Below are 19933 nucleotides of genomic sequence, written 5' to 3'. Positions count from 1 at the left end.
GAAATCAGAGCCAGCAATGTAGTGAGGAGGGAGAGCACGAAGGCTGGTGAGCCAAAGCCTGGCAAAGTCATCGTGTCTTCTCTCAGCTTCTCTCACCTTCTCCCACTGGAGGGACAGGCTGGAAGCTGGAGGAGCTATGCAGCACCTTCCCTGGGAGGCTCTGCACTGCCTGCACTCATCTCAGGTTTTCCCCATCCGTTTGCTTCTCCTGGCCCAAGCCAGCACCCCAGTAGCAGCTTGGGAGAGGTGGACGAGGGGCACAAAACTCACCCCCCGGGCATGTATGGGAGGGAGCTGTGTCAGGGACGCAGAGCTGGGTGCAGCTTGTGCCCGCCCTGCTCCTTTACAGCCCTTCCTGGTGGGTGGTGAAGCTGCTTTCACAATTGTTTCCTGTGAAAAGCCTGCACCAGGAAGCTTGCCACTTAGCCTGCTTGAAAAAGAAATATTTTTCTGCAGGAAATTGCTTCTTGAAAACAGCCTGGCTGTCTGGGAGAAGCTGCCGAGGAACTGACGTGCGCGCAGGGCGGGCAGCCGCCGATGCCGAAACTGTGGAGCCGGGGAGGTGATGGAGACGGGAGTGGATCAGAGGGGAGGTGCTCAGATAGCATCAACAGGTCCTGCACTAGCAGGTCTTGGGCCATTCCTCTCTTGCTTGCCTGTTTTCTACAGAGGGAGGACTTTTTTGGCATACAAAATGAGGAATGATTAGAAATGGGGTATATGGGTATATATTCAGCTACATGCTGTGCATTTTGTGTCTGATATATGCATGAGACAGGCTTGAGAGTAGATGTCATTGGCTTTTTAAGTCCCATAAATATCCTGTCCTGCTCCATCATTGCAGTGACAGACTCTGGAGGGTCTTAATGCCAAAGGGAGCATTGGAGCTGCCCCCTCCTCTGCTCATCCGCAAGGTAGGATTTTGTAAGGGTGGTGGCACACCGCCTCCATACCTGCTCATTTAAAATCCATTCCTAAAAGGGTAAATAATCTTAAATATTCTCCAGTTCTTGCTCTGGAAGGAGCCTGGAGCCCAGGAAGCAGAGGCAGGGAAGAAGGGAAGCAGTCATTGCTCAACAATGTTTTCTCAGTTTAATTAGATTGGAGCTGCCCTCCCTTGCTGGTGGAGTCCATGGGGGTTCTTGGCCTCTGCTTAAACAAGAGCCCCCTTTCTCTCCTGGGTTTCCTAGAAAGTGCGGGGACCTCTGAAGTTCTCATTTAACCAGCTATCCCAGCCAAAGCACTGTGAGAAGAGCTGGGCCAGTATTTCCCAGATAAATTAATTTTTGGCTCTGCAGATTGGATTTTTTGCACCCAGCAAAGCATGCCCTATTCCATAAAAATGTAGAGGTTTCCTCAAACCCTGAAGATGGAGATAGACTTTTCTTGGGTGCCCAGTGAAAGGATGAGAGGCAATGGGAACAAATTGAAGCATGGGACATGACAGTTAAGCATAAGAAACACTTTTTCACTGTGAGAGCGGTCAAACACTGCATCAGGTTGCCCAGAGAGGTTGTGGAGTCTAGGAGATATTGGGATACCCAACTGGGATGCAGTACCTGCCTTAGCAGATGCTGCTGTGAGACACAGGTTGGATCGGACGCTCCTCAGAGGGACCTCCAGCCTCAGCCATTCTAGGCTTCTGTGACCACTAAGAGATGATCACAGAAAACAGAAAAATGGGGTCTTGGAGCCTCAATTTTTGCTGTGGAGATGTTTAAAGGGAAGCAAATGTCCATGTTGCCCAAGGCCTGCAGCACTCTGCACACAGCTTTGCTCCCCCGTGGTTGCCACAGAGCTTCTAGATCTACCTGGAGACCTGCACAGTGGAAAGGTGACAACCAGCCCAAGGAGAAGGCTCCTACGTCAGGTCGGGTTGTGCAGACGCAAAGAGGGGGACAACTGCCCTGAGCTGCCCAGCCGCTGTACATGCCTTCTGGCTTTTGCACAGGAGGGGTTGATTTCCTTCTTCTGCAGGAACATGTCAGAGAATAATTTTGTAGTCTTTGGACCAGAATTCATTGACACGTTGACATGAAAGTCTCCAAGCTCTGCAGCAAAAGTGCCTCCCGGAGAAGCAAAGGATGCTATGCCCATTTAATACAGGAAAAATGGCACCACCCAAGGACCTGGCCGTGCAGCTTGCATGTGCTCGTGGCTGCCTTTGCTTCACAAGATGGTCCATGAAGGTTTCTCCTCGTGGTGGTTCTTCCCCAGCCTACATCTACCTGCCTTTGCTGGGGCAGCAGGGGGGAAGATGCTTGCCAGGGCTTGGCATCCTCGCAGGATGGAGCCCGCCGGAGACTTTGCCCTGAAGAAGAGCTGTGTTAGGAAGGGGAATCTGTTCCCATCACTGAGTTATATGCCTGCAGTGTCAGAGCTGATGCTCCACGGGGACTGCTTGCTGCAGAAAGGAGAGCGCTGCGCTTAGATCTTCCTGCTGAGCATTTGTGGGGGAAGCGCTTCACCAGGCCAAAGTCATCTGACATTTTTCTTGGGGGTGGATGAAGATAATGAATCCAGATTAGGCAGTGCGGAGGCTGGGGAGCTAGATTTCTGCTGAATATATATGAAGACAAATGTAAATTCTAAACTTTCTAGGGAGTATTTTTACCCTGGCTCAGTGTTAACGTTGATAAAAATAGTCACAAATTAGTGCAGGAGTAGAAAGCAAATTTGGGACTTTTTTTTTTTTTTTTACTGTTAAAACCATGCATCTATTTCTCTACCAGGAGTTAACCTCTTACATGCATTAATGAAACATGGGGTAAACCATCAACAAGTGCCCTTCCCTGACAAAATAACTCCTACCTCAATTAAGGAATTAGGAATGAGAGTTGAAGTTAAATAAAAAGCTTTTTTTTAAAAGAAAAAAAAAGAAAGAAAAAGTGATTCAATCCGAGAAATTCAGCACTGCAAGGAGGATGTTAACATCACACCAGCCCACTTGCCTGGTTCCCTAGCACCCAAATGCTTGCAAAGGTGATGGGGAGGCACCAGCCCCATTCTACAGATGAGAAGAGCGCAGTATAGAAAATTGTGATTTTGCTTAGTGTCACAGAGCAAACCAGAAGCCACCCTGGGAGCCCAGGTCATCTGAGCAAATTCCCAGCTGGAATACTGCTCACAAAATACTGCTTCAAGCTGCCAGTCTGTCGTTAAACTGCCAGGAAGGAGCATCCTCTCTTGGTACTGATGGATATTTGACCACAGGCACCTGAGACAGGTGAAGATGCCTACTAGAAGGAGCTTAATAGCTTTATGGATTGATATCTGGGTCATGAATCATACCTGATACTTGTTATTAGATGTTGCAAACAGCTGACTGAGCAATGAGAAGATAAGTCCTAGGAAGGTTTAGCTGCTACAGCCTGGAGTTGTTGGGGGAAGGGCTGCTTTGACAACTGAGACTGGAAAGAAAACACTTTTGGGGTGCAATGGTGTTGAGAAAGTGCATGTTAAAAAGAAAAAAACCAAGCAAAGGCATGCTCTTCAGAGGTTCATCTTTAAGAAGAAAGTGTGGTTTAACTTCTGACCAGCTTCTGATTGCAAATACTTTTGCTTTACTCTTCGAATCCTTGGGAACCCCAGCCCTAGTCTAAGCTGTAGTTAGTACCATGAGTCCCCTCATGATGTGACACTTTCTTCCCTTTACTCAGGCTTTGGCTGCTCCCTCGGATCAAAGTAGCAGCTGTCATGTCCTTGGAAGCAACGCTTACCGCAGGGGCTAAGTCAGGACCTGGAGTGAGTTTGGGGTAGACGTCTGCTAACGATGCATTTACCTCCTGTTCTGCCAGGACTCACAGTTATGGGCTTTGTTTCTATAACACAAGACAAAGACCTAGGTGGAAAGGAGACACCAAAACACAGCCTGCGGGCTTGGCAGTCAGAGAACCTGGGAGAAGAGTGGTAGTGGCAATGGAAATGAGGAACCTGAGATGGTGGCTACATCAGCATCACAGGAGACCAGGATGGATGAGGACAACAGCAATCTGAAGCCAAGCCAGCAAGACATGGCTGTGGGCATGGGGAAGTTGCTGGTCTCTGTGCTGGGCATCGAGTGGAAAGGCTGATGGAGGAGAGAGTCTTTGTGCAGCAGGACAACAACCAGAAGGACGCAAACAGCCCTGTGTATTAGAAACCGAAGGCCAGTTGTGGCGGTATGGCAGGGAGACGATGGCAATCCTCGTGTAGAGCAGTTACGCTTTGTGCAGTCCTTGTCGCAAGCACGCAGGACTCTTTGGAGCTGAGCCGAAAGCTGCTCATTTCTGGACACGTGCTGATCTTCTAGCTGTCAGCAAAGCCGGGTACATGATGAGACAAACACCACCAAGACCCCTGAGCCCCGTCCAGCCCCGCTGTGCCGGAGCAGGTGCTGGCGCACGGCCCACGTGCCTCTGATCTGCCCCGTTTCGGGAAACCTCACGGGTGCAAGGCGCCTTCTCCTTGGGAGGGGATTTGAAGGGGACGCCCACGGCTCTCTGCAGAGCAGCGATTTCTTCTTTCACGGAAGAAATCCCCCTGGACGGCAGCCCCGGCTGCTGCGGGGAGGATGCGGGGCCTGGCGAAGGGCGCCTGGCGCTGGCGGATGGTAACTCGGTGCGGCTTTGGCTGCGGTGCACTTCGGAGCGGCTGACTCAAGAGGGCAGCATGCCGACGGGCTGGCACCGGCCGCTGCCCGCTGCGCTGCCCGCCCCGCAGCTGCCGGCCCTGCCCCGCCTGCCTGCTGGGTCGCAGGGGGAATTCGCCAGGGTGGGCCGTACTCCCGAGGGCCTGGAGAAGATGGGAGAAGCGAGGCGAACCTCTATTGCTCCCCTCCCAACGTCCCTCAGCTCCTGGCTGGGCAGGCAGAGGATGCCACACCGGTGCTAGGTGACACCATTTCGCTCTCGCCCTCGTCAGGGCGAAATCTGGTCTTGCTTCTGCAGGTGATGCGCCTGGAGCCTGTCCCGAAACTTATGTGGTTGCTAATGCGACCGCAAAATGGAGGTGAAACATTTCTCTTCTGGTTTCACAGCACCGCATGCCGGCGGTTACACCTGCCTCCCTCGCACCACGGAAGAGGAGCCAAGGAGTCCCCGTAAGATTTCTGGGCACTGTTTTCAGTACACCAAGGGCTTTAGACCCAGATGTAGGTTCTTTGCACAACCCGCTGCTGTTCCCCTTATGAATTGAAGGTGCTTTGATAAACATACTGAAAGGTCAGCTATTTTCACTGTGGCTTGCATAAGAACCTCAACATCCTCTGCTGCAAGAGCAGCGTTAGTTAACTTCCTACTGCAACACTGAATCACAATAGCTTCCCACAGCAACCAGTAGTAAAAATAACTGGGCAAGGGGAAGTGGACGGCTTCTGCTGTTCCGCTTTCTCGGGCACACTTGAGTCACAAAAAAAAGTGATGTAGAACAAGCCATTTATTTTGCTGATGCCGATGAAATCCATGAACGGTTTGGAGCACGGTCCTGCTGAAATCACAGAGTGTTTTGCAACGGGATGCTCAGCATGCTCAAAGTTAAGCATGTGCTCAATTGCTGTGTTGAGTCTGAATTTTTCATTAGGATCCAGACTTATGAATTAGACTAAAAGGAGACAGGGACCCTAGCACAGCCAAGTGCAGCTTTTGTACGAAATACAGAGGAAAAAGGCCTCTTTGGGATATTTCATATGTCCAGGGTATATAAAACACCACTGGGGAGACAGTGGCTCTGCTATGGTTTCAGTAGTAGATCTTGGCTTTGAGAAAAGCAGGTCTTGGCTGGATAAAAAGTGCCCTTAAATACAATCTGATTTGTATTTTTTGCCTTGACACTATGTCATTTGAACAGCACAGTTTTAAACAATATTAAGACTAAGACTCTGTGTGTGTGTGTGTGTGTGTGTGTGTGTGTGTGCCCGCGCATGTTTGTTTGCCTGTGGGGGGGTGTTTTAAAGAACAATATCTTTCCTGTTATACAAGATACAGCCCAGGTCTTGAAATTCAGCCAGCTGGGAAAAAACCCTGTCGAGACCTAGTCAGGTCGTTGAGCCTAGGAATCTGCTGGTGAGACAGACCCTGACTCTTCCCTTCGTAACAGTATTTGCTGAGAAAGTTTATAGTAAGAGGCTAAAGAGAACAGAAGTTAAGGCAAAAAAGGAATGGCTCATCTGTCCCAGACTGGGAAGGAGAAGCTGTTCCCCCTCCCACTGATGCCCACGGGAATTTGGAGAGCTTGTAGGATAGCCCAGGTGCGAAGGGACCACAGGAGGGCTCTAGCCAAACCTCCTGCTTAAAGCTGGGTCAGCCCTGAGGTCAGACCAGGTTACTCGGGGCTGTGCTGAGTCGAATCTTGAAAACCAACAAGGATGAAGATTGCACAACCTCTCTGAGGACCCCATCAATGTTTGACTGCCTGCATGATGAAAATAGACTGCAACAGAAGCAGCTCATATGAAACCACATTTTTGATGTCATCCTGCTCATTAAAAAGAGAAATATCAAATCTATTTTGTAACAGCAACAGTATATGTGAGGCATGGAAAACTTCTGGTACCGGAGAACTGATTCACATGAAAAGGCACGTAAAAGATGGAAGGAAACCAGAAGGAAGCCTCCAGTTACGTTCCTGTCTTGAAATTTCAGTATCGCAGCACAAAAGGTTTGCATTTATAGTAGTGGGTACCAATAGGGAAGATACTCTAAAAATAAATCAGGATGCACAGATAAAATCATCTATTTTGAGGCTCATTCTGAGAACGCAAGGGACTCCTGAGGCTCGATGAGTCTCAGTCAATTTTATTTTGGAACTGTGCCTTGCTGTCAAAGACCGAGGCAGGGCTGGGCATGACCCACTCAGAACCCACGGAGGCCTCCACACCTGCTGGCCCGTGGGCCGTGTCACTTCACTCCCATAACTTTTTCTTACACTTTTGGCTGAAAACTGACGGGGGAAGGGGCTGGCGCCCGGGCCGGCCGAGGCGGGCTGGCTTTGCCCGGCAGCAGCGCGGGCTCCCGGCAGCGTGGGCCGGGGGCCGCGGCCCCCGCGCGCCTTCCCGCGCTCTGCCCCCGCCGCCGGCGCCGCGCGGGCCCCGCCCCCTGCCCATATAGGGCTCGCCCGCTTTCCCCCGCCGCGCCTCATTGGCCCTGGGGGCGTGGCGGGAGGCGGTGACGCGCGGCGGCGGGCGGGGCCTCCGCGCGGGGCCGCACCGCCCGCTGCGTGTGCACGGTGCCGCGCCGATCCGCGCCGCGCCGCGGCGGGCGGGGCGTGCTGCGTTGCGCTGCGCTGCGCTGCCGCTCGGCCGGCCCCGCTGCCCGCCCCGCCTCCCGAGGCATGACACGCCGAGCCGCCGGCGAAGCCCCGCTTTAATTGAGGCCGCCGGGATGGGGCGCACCGCGTAGGGCAGAGCGGGGGCCGCCGCGCTCCGGGCCGCAGGCAGCGCGCACCCACGGCCGTGCGGAGCGGCGCCGCGTTCCGGCACAGCGCGAGCCCACCCGGGCCCGGGGGAAGAAGCAGCGGAGCGGGGCCGCGTCCGGCCGCCGCGTGGGTGGCCGGTGGGCCGGGCGCTGGCGGCCGCCGCTGCCGAGCCCCATGAAAACGCAGGTCTGGGGGAGCTCCCCGCGGGCGCCCATGGCTGCGGCGATGCCGTGCAAGAGCGCGGAGTGGCTGCAGGAGGAGCTGGAGTCGGGCGGCGGCCGCTCGCTGCTGCTGCTCGACTGCCGCCCCCACGAGCTCTTCGAGAGCTCGCACATCGAGACGGCCATCAACCTGGCCATCCCCGGGCTCATGCTCCGCCGCCTCAAGAAGGGCAACCTGCCCATCCGCTCCATCATCCCCAACCACGAGGACAAGGAGCGCTTCGTCAAGCGCTGCAAGGCCGACACCGTGCTGCTCTACGACGAGGCCACCGCCGACTGGCAGGACGGCGGCGCCGCCACCTCCGTCCTGGGGCTCCTGCTCCAGAAGCTGCGCGATGACGGCTGCAAAGCCTATTACCTGAAAGGTGAGGTGCCCCCGTCCGGCTCCCGCAGCCCTTGTCCGGCGCCCCCCCCCCCCCCCCCCCCCGCAGCCCCCGGCCGGCCCCTGTATCGCCGAGCACCCATCCCCTGGCCGGCCGGAGGTGCCTAGGTTGTTTTGCTTCCTCCCCCCGCCTCCCTCAGCCTGATTTTTTTTTTTTTTCTTAATATATATATATTTTTCCCCCTCTGCATCCCGCTTTAATCCCCCGCACAAAATGGTCGCAGGCTGGAAGCGGCCGGGAGCGCCCCGCTTCTTCCTGCGTCGCCTCCCCGGCAGCGGCGGGAGGGAGCCCCCCAGCCCCGCCGCCGGGGCGTCCCCTCCAGCGCTGCCCTGTCCCAGGCAGACCCCGGCTGGGCACCGCTGCCGGCCCCCGGGGCGGCCCTCGCCTCTGCTCTCCGGAGGGGGCCTTTCGGGGGCTCCCCGCCCCGGCGCCAGGCTCCCCTCCAGCCCCTCCGGAAGGGATGGCCAGATCGGGGGGGGGGGGGCAGGAGAGCCCCCCCCCTTTTTTTTCTTCCCTCCCCCATCTCTGAAAAGCCAGCGCTTGGGGTTTTCTCCCCTTCTCCCTGGAAATGCCAGCGGCGCTGGGCAGCCGGGCTGCTCCCCCGGGGCAGGGCGATGGAGGAGATGGAGGAGTGGGGAGCCCTGCTGCGGGGGAGCCGAGCCCCGCACCCTGCACATGCCCTTTCGTGAGGGCTGGGGCGGTTTGGGGTTTTGGGGTTTTTTTTTGGGGGTGTGGGGGGGTGTTTTTTGGCCATTTTGAAAGATCCCAGCAGGCCTCCGCAGCGGGCTGAGGAGAGCCCACAGCTGGGCTGCCGGGACCCTTCCCATCCTCCCCGTCCGGTCGCTGGGTGGCGGGTTTGAGGCAGAAATGGGAGAGCGGAGGAGTGGGGGGGAGAGTGGTGAAGAAAGTTGCCACTCGCAGCCCTTTAAAAAACACTGCTGCTTGTTGATAGACCTTTTTTGGGTAGCCGAGGGAGCCTCTGGTACGGGGCTGGGGTGGCAGGGGGACAGGCAGGTATTTGGGGACCAGCCTCTGGGGCTGCGCTGCCTGCACGAGCCTCCTTCAAAGGTGACCTGGGAGCGGGCAGCCAGGCCCCAAGCACAGCGGTCGGTCCCGCTTTTCCCTCCCGTCCCCCCGCTCCCCGCCTGTGCTGGTGGGTGAATCCCCCGTCCCAGCCCGGTTTGGGGTTCCCGATGGGCTGCGTTGCTCCTTCGCTTTGTTTTCCCGTTTCTCTCCCCGTTGTCCTCATCCCTGGCAGGAAGGAGCAGCTTTGAAGTTACTCCTAAGCTCTCCCCGATGGGCAGGGGAGGAGCTGAGCCCCTTTCTCTGCCTTTTTCCGGGAGCCTCGGTGGGAAATGTTTCCAATTAAAATTCCAAAATGGCTCCTCGGCGCTGTCTGGCGGCGCGGGGGGGAGGAGGAGGACGAGGACGAGCCTTTTTCATGAATGGATGTGGCAGGAGCTGTCTGTCCTGCTCAGTGACCCCGCCACAACCGCCGAACCCACTAACAAAGTTTCCAGGAGCCCTTTCTAATTAAACCATTTGTCAGTGTCAGATACCGATGGCTGAGCTCCGGTTTAATATTGCCTGGAAAGGAGGTAGATCGGTGGGGTTTTTGCTTCCCTGCCTCTGCCGTCCTTCCCAAGCTGTTGAGCTGAGGAGCTGGAGAAAAGGACTTAGGAGCAGACAAGAAGGGTCCCATCCCTCCTCAAGGCTGCTGTGGTTTGGGTGAAGAACAAACCTATGACACTGCTCTGTCACAAAACGTGTTGGTAGTGATAAAAATAGGTGTGAGGATCACCCTGTGGCAAAACTTACGGCCTTTTTTCCTGCTTGAAGGTGAATTATTTTACTGGGTTTTAGTGCCTGGGCTGGGTATGTGGTTGTTCTTGCTTTATCTTTTCAGACACAGATACTTTTGTGCTTTTCTGTCTAGGTGGCATAATAGCTCTTGCCTAAACTGCCTCAGACCCATATTTCTGAGAAGCTAAATGAGGCAAGATTGTCTCTTGCCATTGATTTTTATTCTTGGATGTTTGCTTCTTTCGTGATTGAGATTTGGCCCCTATTTGTCACAAGCAATATTGAACTTCATAAGAAACACTCTTTGGTTTTCTGGGACCTGTTTGCTCAGTCACACTCTGCCTAGGGAAGATGAGGGAGCAGGGAGATGCCTTTCTTGGGCTGAAGTTGAAGGTCTACCAAATTTTTGCTGGCAAAGACGTGCTAAGTAACATGCACGTGCGTTCAGGTAGAAGGATTTTCCATTCTGAAGAATAAAACATCTTTTTTCTCTCTGCCTCTCCCCTTCCCTCTCTCCTTTCCCCCTCCCCAGGTGGCTTTAACAAGTTTCAGACCGAATATTCAGAGCACTGCGAGACGAACCTTGACAGCTCCTCGCCCAGCAACTCTCCCCCGGCATCAGTTCTTGGCCTGGGAGGGCTGCGGATAAGCTCCGACTGCTCGGATGGTGAATCTGACAGGGAACCCAGCAGTGCCACAGAGTCGGACGGGAGCCCTATTCCTAACAATCAGCCTGCCTTTCCGGTCCAGATCCTACCTTACCTGTACCTGGGCTGTGCCAAAGATTCGACCAACTTGGATGTCCTGGGCAAATATGGCATTAAATACATCCTGAATGTGACTCCCAACCTGCCAAACATGTTTGAGCATGACGGAGAGTTCAAGTACAAGCAGATCCCCATCTCAGATCACTGGAGCCAGAACCTCTCGCAGTTCTTTCCCGAGGCCATTGCTTTCATTGGTAGGTAGTTGGCAGAACGTATCTTTTCATACTCACCGCTTGGGAATGTGGCAAGCCGCTTCCCAGGGCTGTTGCTCGTCTCTGGCCTCACCTCTCCGGGGCACAGCATCGGCGCTAGCTTAGCAGCTGAGCATCACGCTGCCGAGGTGATGCTTCTGGTGCGCGTCACCCCGGCTGGGTTCAGGGAGGCCTACCCTTCCAAAGTTCAGCCCTCTTACAGCACCTCAGCTGGGTTACCTGCAAGTGGTAGGGCTGGCCCTGCTGGACTCAGCCCTGCTGTCTCTTGCCCTTGTATGGGGATTTGCACTTGTGTGAAATGGCTGAACCAAGGCGGTGGGGAGCTCCTTTGCCTGCTTTGCTCGCAGGAATGAGTGTTGATGGGACTTGCACTAACGTGACTGGTGCCAGCAATTCCTTAGCCCCAAGTCTGGTTAAAATCTGGGGAGGGATGTTTTCTTTTCCTGAGGGGATTTGCTAGTCTAGTTGCGATCCCACTGTAAGTCGCCCTAGCATAACTAACTCCTTGTATGGATACTTCTCCTAAGGTAAGTGTCAACACAATGAGTTAGTGATTATAATTACACTGCAGAGCTCAGCTGGAAAAACTGCTGTGCAGACAGCCTCTGAGACAGCTTTGGCTGGTCGTGGGGAGGGACGCAGGGGGACAGACCTCTTCTCCCAGGCTAGTCTTGACTTTGAAAATTGCTTCTTATTCTGTGAGAAGTGTTTGTCGGGGACGTACGCTTCCAGAATGACCTGTGCTGTCTGTTGGTGATGGTCGTTAGCCTAATCAGTTCTGATTTATGGGGGGGTGAATGGCACAGGCAGTCATTACCACCATTAACTATTAAAAGCCCTATGGCTTCATATCTGGTTAAAAACATTGGTGTTTCATATCTGGTTAAAAACATGGGTGTAAGTAAAGGTGAGGGGGACCTTTACCTTCAGACTGAAATCTGTGCAGCCTGTTTCAATGATGCTTTAACCGCCCCATTTCAGATGCCGCTGCATGTGCTTGCTTGCTGTGCTGTAAGGCCTGAAACGGGGCAGAGCGGTGGTAGGTCCCTCAGCTGCTTTTCAGCCATCGGAAACCCTGGTTCCCATGTGCTCTCCTTTGCCCCCGGCTTCGCTTCTCTAGTGACATGATTGTGGTCAGAAGTGGCTGCTTCAGTGTGGCAGCAGGGACCTGTCTGATGCCCCATCTGTACTTCCCGCACAGAGCGTGGTATTAAACATCAGGTGAGGTACGGGGTCCCTGCTGGCATGTGGCATTTGGGATCCATCCGGTCCAGTGAGACGATGTCTCTGTGAACACCGCACTTGTGCTTTCCAGTTAATGACAGGAAATGGAGGATTACCTCACTCTAAAACCAAACACCAAGAAATGCGGTGCAGGTCAGATGAAAGGCAAAAATGTCTCAGAAATATGTTGAACGGGGAGAGACTAGGGGGAGGGCTGAGTACGCTGCGGGGCGATTGCCCACTGTACTGGAAATTCTTGCTTGGTTTTGGAAGCTGGGGCAGAAAACCTGTTGTGACTTGGGTCTGGATTTTGTTTTGCCTGCATCTTCTTTGCCCTTCTCTGCGCTCGTGGTGCCAGAGTGTCTCTTACCTCTGGCTTTGCCTGAGGATCCTCTTTCTCCTGCCACCTTCTTCCTCCCTGCCAAGCTCTCAGTCAAATGACTGACTTCAAATAGGGCTGCCCAGAAGTAAGCAGTGCTGGGTACTTGTGTGCATTCAGCGCTCTCAGCGGCGTGTCCCTCTTTCAGCACTAAGATGTCAATTCATAAAGGGATCACGCTGTTCCGGCTGTGCAAGAGACAATGAGTGTGTGTGCTTTTGAGTCAGTGGCAAGGCAGGGGAAATTTCGTCGCTGTTCTCTCGCCATTTTTTGGTCCAGCCTGCATTCCTGCTCTCCGCTACCATTCATCCTGAGAGTCTCCTCCAACACAAGCGTTTGATTGTAGTGAAGTGCGTTTCTGTCGATCCTAAAGAACAATTTCACAATAAGGGAAGTTCCTGCACTTCAGACTCTGCTTAAATTGGCTTCGACTACATTCAGATAGCTTTCTAGTGGAAGGAGGACAAGAACAGCGGAAGAGAATAGCTTGCATGGTGCTGGGCTGTAGCCTTGCATCGAGTGCGCAGCCTTCCCCAGTTAGTTGGTGTTGAGGTGGGTGTGCTATGCCTGACCAGCAGCAACTCCCTGGAGCTGTTGTCTCCAGCTCCACCTGCCTTTTGTGGGTTACTCCATTTCTCTGAATAGAGGGTACCGGTGCTCCCTAGGCAAGGGATGTGTTGCCAGGCTTGATTAATACTCCTCAAGCATGTGAGATGCGTAGCCTTGCTGTGCGGAATGGGGATGTGCAGCTTTGCCATGCGGTGGGAATATCTCAGGAGCCCTTTGGGGAGAGATGTGGGTGTCAGAGGGACATGAGATGGTGTCACTAGGAGCAGGGGATCCAGTTCTGGCAGTCGTCCTGGTCCTGGGAGCTTGCAGCTGCCACCTGGCCCTGCTCCAAAGCCATGCGTTTTTGGTGCAGAATAATAGACTCCTCCTTCCCCTTGTCTTGTTTCAGATGAGGCCCGTTCCAAGAAGTGTGGGATCCTTGTTCACTGCCTCGCTGGCATCAGCCGGTCCGTAACAGTCACTGTCGCCTACTTGATGCAAAAACTCAACTTGTCCCTGAATGATGCCTATGACTTTGTGAAAAGGAAAAAATCCAACATTTCCCCAAACTTTAACTTCATGGGCCAGCTCCTGGACTTTGAGAGGACTCTGGGACTCAACAGCCCTTGTGACAACCGCTCGCCCAGCGAACAGCTCTACTTCACCACACCCACCAACCACAACCTGTTTCAGCTGAACACTCTGGAGTCCACATGAAGGGGATGCTGCCTGGTTGGGAACTTGAGCATCGAATCGCTTCTCTTGAGCATTTCAACTCTTACAAAAATATCTGTCTTGCCAGGCAGCTCTGAAACGACTAGCTTCTCTGGGCAGAGGTGCCTGATCGCTGCTTTAAGAAGGCTAATGCCGTTCATTAGTATCCTGATCAAAGTGGTTTGAAGAGGTAGTCTTTTTACAGGGGGTTATTTAATACGGGCGATGTTACAGCGTTTTGAACGCAGCTGTTACCGGCAATAACCGCTTTCCTGGGTGCATTGGGACTGTCAGAACACGCACACGTGTGAAGAGCTACCGGGGGTTAGCTTGCTGTGGAAAGCGAGGAGATTTATGCACTTGGAAACCTTGAACAAAAGGTGTTGGGCCAAGACTGTTTTAAAACCCAAGTTTACTTTTTTTTGATTTTAAAATAAGAAAAGGTAGATCTTACTCGAGCTTTGGGTTCAAACTCTTTTTAAATATGTAAGTTCCTGACTGTTTGTACAGACAAGGTTGCAAAACCAGTATTTTATTCTGTTTCTTGTTTGATCATTTATTATTTTTTTTAATCAAATGTTTATATTGACCAAATGCATTTTGCACACTTTGTGAAGCCTTGGTATGTCCTGGCATATTACTGGGTACTCCAGAGAGAGATACATGCTGCTGCTGTTGTTGTTAGCATCTGGTAGGAAGCTTTGTTATGTGTGAAGGCCAGTTGGGCTTAAACGCAACCCCTTCACCACTCCTGCACTCACAATCACAAACTCTGCACTGATTCAGCCAAGGTGACTAAGCCGCAAGCTTTTTTTTTTTTTTTTAATGCCACCCCTGCCAAAAACACTGTTTGCTATTGCCAGAGGTAAAACTCTTGTAGCCTCCAGAGCTGGTAGAAGCATGTCTGAGCCCAGCTTTGTTCTCTGCTGCCTGTTGACTGACTTAACGTCATCCAGCTGGCCCAAAACCATTCCAGCTTCCCAAGTACAGAAGGTAGTAGTGATGTTGGTGTTTCTCATGCACACTCGATTCTTTCCCACGTGTGCGGGGTGGAGGGGAGAACACGGCGAGCACCTGGAGCAGAGCGAGGATTGCGTAGCGGGACGGGACTGAATCGTCACGCACAGAGTGTGTGAGGGGAGTGAAGATGTGGAAATTATGACAAGAGCGTTGTAACAGAGAATTTTTTTATATATATATATGAATATATATATTAACTGGCAAATTCTGAGATGATTGGAGCTTTCAACAGAGGTTCTGATTTTTTTTTTCTTCCTCTTTCGAATAACTTTATGCCGTGCCTTCTATTCTGAGAAGACTTGTTTATATTTCTGGCTAGTGTTTGGCAAACACCTTATACCGAGCCGGGAGGGGGAGGAAGTGGTAATAATTTCTGGGAGGAGGGCAGAACGGATTTGGAGGTTTCTTTATTGGCTGCAATGTAGTCCCTCCTTTCTCCCCCCTCCCTGTCCACTTTAACTCTCATGTAACTGAAAAAAAAAAAAAAAAAGCCACGGATTTTTTCTAAATATCCAGTTTTTTGTACTTTTTTCAAGAAAAAGAAAAAAAAAAAATCTCCATCTGGAGGAATGTTTGACGCTGTCACATCCTGAAACTGTTCTTTTTGTTAAAGATGTTACCAGAATGTTGGAATGAGCTTCTCTTTCTTGTTTTCTGGTTGTTTTTTTGTTTGTTTGTTCGTTGGGTTTTGTTTGCAACAATGTTGGGATCGTGGGTCATTGGAAGGGAGAATGGGCGTAAGTACGGTTGCGAGTGAGAAAACTGAGAATATCCTAATTGCATCTTACCTCATGGAGGAATTTATTTTTTCAGGGATTTTTTGACAGTGCATCTGTATTGCATTACAGCTAAGCTGGTTTGTAAAGGCTTCCTGTGCTGTTAGTGGTCTTTCTTCTTTAAAGGAAAAAAAAAAGATGCATCTTCTGATTAGTACAAATGAGAGCTTGTTAGTGAGGAATGGTTCTGCTTTCTGAGTTATGAAGGAAAATTAGTGACCCTATGTATACTGATCCAATATTGGGACTTTGTTTATATTGCAAATAAATATTATTTTTTCTTTAAAAATGATGTTTGTGTCAGATGCTTGTCTAGCCTCTGTCCATATAAGGGCACGCTGCTCTTATCCGTTTTTTTATGGTTGATTAGTATTCTTCTGTGACCATGAAGAACATTTGCTGGGCAGTGTTCAAGTGTGGTGTTTGGTTTCATGCACAGCTTAATTTTTAAGACCTGTGGTAAAATGGAGAGGGGGAGGTGGGAGGGCGAGGAGAGGGATATGGGGTATTGGATAAACCAGAGAACAAAGAACAGCTTGAGAATGGGACCGGCTTTGACCCCAGCCATTCCTCCGTGCCAAAAATAAATAGATAAACTAAAGACACTTTTGTTTGCTGTTTAAGCGTGGCCTACAAAAGCATGGCAAGGCCTTGCCCACAACTGTTGTGATAGCAGACTTTATTTCAGTAGGAAAGCAAGAAGTCATGGCCTTGTGGGCAGTCACCTGATGACTTCTGGGTCTCACAGAGAGTGGGAGCCCCCTCCTCCATCCTTGGGTGGGGGGCCAAGCCCCCAGCCACAGTGTCGCACATGGGCTGGGCCGTCTCCCTGTGCTCCGCGGCCAGAGGTGCGAGTGGCTTGTGGGGAACCTGGAGGGGCTGCTGAGGGTGCTCTAGGGTGAAATGTGGCTCCAAGCACCCGAGTGCAGCCGGGCTAAGGGAGCTGTAGCTCCCCATGCCCTTGCTCGTAGCTGGGCAGGACTGAGCAGCAGTGGGTTCATCGTCCGTCTGTCCCTGTCCCGCCCCCCTGCGTTCCTTGTTTTAACCTAAATGGCAAGAAATTAAATTACTATCTATTCAATTGTTCAATTCCTCAAAGTGAGTGTGTATGTCGTCTTGTTCTATTCCTAGGGCCCGAGCACCAAGGGTAGCTAGTTTTATTCCAGAAGGAGCTCAGGCTGACAGGCGCAGAGTCCGTTGCAGAGCAGGGGAGGTAGACAGAGGCTGAAGCAGGAGCGAAGAGAACGTGTGTGTGTGAGAATTTGTTTGTTTACTCCTTGACTGCATGATGGGAATCTATATATTGATTTAGAGGCCTGTTTGTGGCTCAACAAATGAAAATCTACCTGGTATGCAGGGAAAGGAAGACCTTTAGGTTTTCCTCTGTAATTACATGGTAGAGTAGCTCTTGAGGAAGACGAGAAACCATGCTGGAGGCTGGCTGTGCGCTGAAGGAGTGCAGAACAGCTTGTCAGGTGAATGGCTATATTTGCTTCCATCTAATTTCCTCTTACGATTTTCTGCTAAGGTGTGGAATAGGATATTAGCAGTTAGCATTAGCTCTGTAAGCACATTTGCATGGTAGCTGAGTTGTGGCTGGCTGGAACAGCACAGCTGCTATTTGCGACGGCCTCGGTGAGAGAGCTGGTGTGCAGGCAGCTCCCTCGGGGTACCTGATCCTGCGAGATGCAAGTCTGTTGTGAGCATCCCGCCACTGCCGCACTCAAAAGCCCCATTGCCAAAGGAAGGAGGTGCCTTGTCTGAAAACCATCCTGCCACCTGCCGCTGCTCTTTCCTCCAGGACCCAAAGGAGCCTTTTCCAAGCTTCCTGGCCTCGACAGCAGGGAGCAGCCAGCCTGGCTGGTCCTCAGCCATCAGTGTTTTACAAATGTCTTGCACCGTGCCTCTTGGCTTGGAGGGGTTTCCTTGGAGACCTGATGTCCTGTAATTTAGTGAGGAGACAAGGACTGACATCAGGAAAGGGGCAATGCTGGAGAAATAGTTACAGAGAGAAAAGAGAGCGTGGGGTCTGTCTACACTCCCTTGCAGAGGCGGGCACGAGCACTAGCTGAGCGTAGGAGCACGGGCTGAGTGAGAAAGCTGGTTATGTTCAGATCGGTGGAATTTGGCAAGGAGGTACCGCTTCCCACACGCAGCAGGGAGAAGCTCCTCGGTTAACCCATTGATTCCAGACAAGCCGCTTGTAAGATGCTCTGTGGTGCTCTGCTCTACAAAACCAGGTAATCTCCTGCGTGGGTACAGAGATCTGCTGTCCCTGGGTTTCACTTGTGATGCCACAAGCCCTCAGGCAATACGAGTGGGAATTTATCTTTTTTTTTTTTTTTTTTCCCCATGGATGACTTTGTCATACCTCTCTGATTTGAGCAGTTAGGGGGACCACAGGTCCCAGGTGTTTTCAAAAAGTTTCTCCCTCTGTTTCAAGTCATGGCAAAAGCACAAAGCTCTGAACACAGGTAGAGCTAAACTCCTGCAGTTCCCCACCAGGAAGCCCAGGTAGCTGATTTTGAACACTTCCAGCAGCCCTCTGCACAGCACATCCCATCCTGCCTCCCTCCATGCTGCCTGGCAGAGCCTGGCTGCTCACCCCAGCCGGAGAGGGAAGGGCAACGAGAGCAGGTATGTCCTGAGCATGAGGGTGACTGTTTGGCATCTTGTGAAACAAGAGAGCAAAGAGTAGGTTCTCAGGGCAGTGCAGGAGGATTACTTGTGGTCATAGACAACGATAGAGAAACAACACAAAGGCAGGGGAGATGTGCTCCAAACAACCGGAGGAGGGAGGTGTGAAGGGGTGGTGGAGGCAGCATTAGGAGCCCAACAAGCAGGACATGAGCTTGGGGAAGGGGCTTTGGGGTTACTTGTAGCTTGCTTTCCCTCGCTTGTGTCTACCCTTACCCCTCTCCTAGGCCCTTATTTCTTGGTGTGGCATCAAACACGCTCTGAGCATGATGCAAGTCAACCTCTGCAGCTCTGAACTTGCCTGCTGTTGCGTCACCCAGAGACGCACGTGGGAAAGCAGACTCTTCCTGCCACCATCTGAATTTGGGTGCTCACATTTCCAAGGTAACCAGGTTATTTGTGGGCTGTTATTTTCTTTTTTTATCCTTTATGTGAGCAAATCAGACTATTTCCAGTGTTGCGAAGGCATGTAAATCAACACATCCCTGTATTTACAGCCGACTGGCACAGGCTGCGATAGTCATGCTCTGGGCTGCTCGGAAAGTGTGTGAAACTGGGCTTTCTTCCAGTTTTTGTGCCATTTGCTCCTGTGCTTCCTCAAATCTTTCCTTAATTGTGCTTAAGGTCAGAGTGCTGGGCTGGCTAAATGTAATTTGGGATGAGAAGGTGGATGAGGAAACGTCCAGCAGGTAGGGAGAGTAGCTCATGGGAGTCCCATCCAGCCTCCACGTCCTGTTCCTGCGAGTTCCTGTATTCGAGCTGCAAAGTTCCCCTTTTGCTGGCTTTGCCTTTTGACCTTCTTGCTGTGTCGCCCAGCAGCATGGGCCCAAAGGACAGGCTGCAGCAAGGCCACCCAGAGCTGCCACGAGGTCACTGCTGGATCCCCGGCCCAGGTGTGAGATTTGGGTGGGAGACAGCACCATGAGTGTGATGTGAAGGAAACGGCTGTGCCGTGTGCTGGCGGTTCTGTTGCACTGAGGAGGCTCCCCATGCCAGGAAGGGGGCAAGCAGATGCTGAGGGCTGCCATGCCTGGCCGGGTGGTGTGGGGTCTGGGCTGCCACATATGGCTCAGCTAGTGACGTGACGATGAAGCAGGAAACATGCCTGTTTCCTGGGGGCCATGCTCAAGTTTAAATGGCTGTATGTGTGGCATCTGTGTAGTATCCACCTTAAACTGGCGGGAAACTGTCAGGTGGGGAGCAATATGGTGTTGGACCTCAGGGCAGCGCTCTCCCTAGGGTGGGCAGTGGCAGCCATTTTGTGTCTCTCCTCTCCACAGCATGCCCCTTCTTGTCATGGCCGCTGCTGCCCTGAGCGGGGTGCACCCACCCCCATTCCTGGGCCAGCAGGGCTTGTAGGGTGCGGGGGGGGGAGGGTGAATTAGCTCTGTGAGCACCGTCTCCTTTACCTAGCCTGGCTATGTCTCTGCTCTCACCTTTTTCCTCTCCAAAACACCTGAGGAGCTGCTGTGACACCTTGGGTGGCACCTGAGGGGACACTGACTGGTGGCCTGGGAAGGCCTGAAAGACTCGTGGCCATCACGGTGGTACAGAAACGTGGCTGGGTCCTGCGAAGGAGGTGTGGAAGGATGAACAGCTGGGGGAAGAAGGCTCTGTGTGGCTGACAGCAGCTGAACTCCTCAGCCTGCAATGGCGGTGGCAGTCCTCAGCAGCCATGATGGCGCTGGCACCAGCGGTCAGGGACTATGAGCTGCTTGCAATGGTATTGTAAGTTTCTGGTGCCTCCGGGCTCCTCCCTGACACCTCCATGCTGCCCTGCTCAGCCATGTCGTGAT

General features: G+C 52.4%; 1 protein-coding gene across 2 annotated transcripts; it reads left to right on the top strand.

Moving 5' to 3' along the window:
* The first annotated feature begins 7237 nt into the window (after positions 1-7237).
* On the top strand, positions 7238-15732 carry DUSP7 (dual specificity phosphatase 7). 2 transcript variants are annotated; one of them, XM_075513860.1, is made up of 3 exons: positions 7267-7978; positions 10332-10760; positions 13340-15732. In XM_075513860.1, the coding sequence occupies exons 1-3, from the start codon at positions 7567-7569 to the stop codon at positions 13645-13647; spliced, it is 1149 nt and encodes a 382-aa protein (XP_075369975.1). In that variant the 5' UTR covers positions 7267-7566; the 3' UTR covers positions 13648-15732. The 2 variants fall into 2 exon arrangements, with proteins under 2 accessions (XP_075369976.1, XP_075369975.1); XM_075513861.1 differs by lacking the exon at positions 10332-10760 and having other exon boundaries at positions 7238-7978.
* Positions 15733-19933: the final 4201 nt, after the last annotated feature.

The sequence above is a fragment of the Mycteria americana genome, chromosome 11 (genome assembly GCF_035582795.1).
Source record: "Mycteria americana isolate JAX WOST 10 ecotype Jacksonville Zoo and Gardens chromosome 11, USCA_MyAme_1.0, whole genome shotgun sequence".
In the NCBI taxonomy this organism is placed as follows: domain Eukaryota; kingdom Metazoa; phylum Chordata; class Aves; order Ciconiiformes; family Ciconiidae; genus Mycteria; species Mycteria americana.
This window is presented reverse-complemented; position numbering and strand designations above follow the sequence as displayed.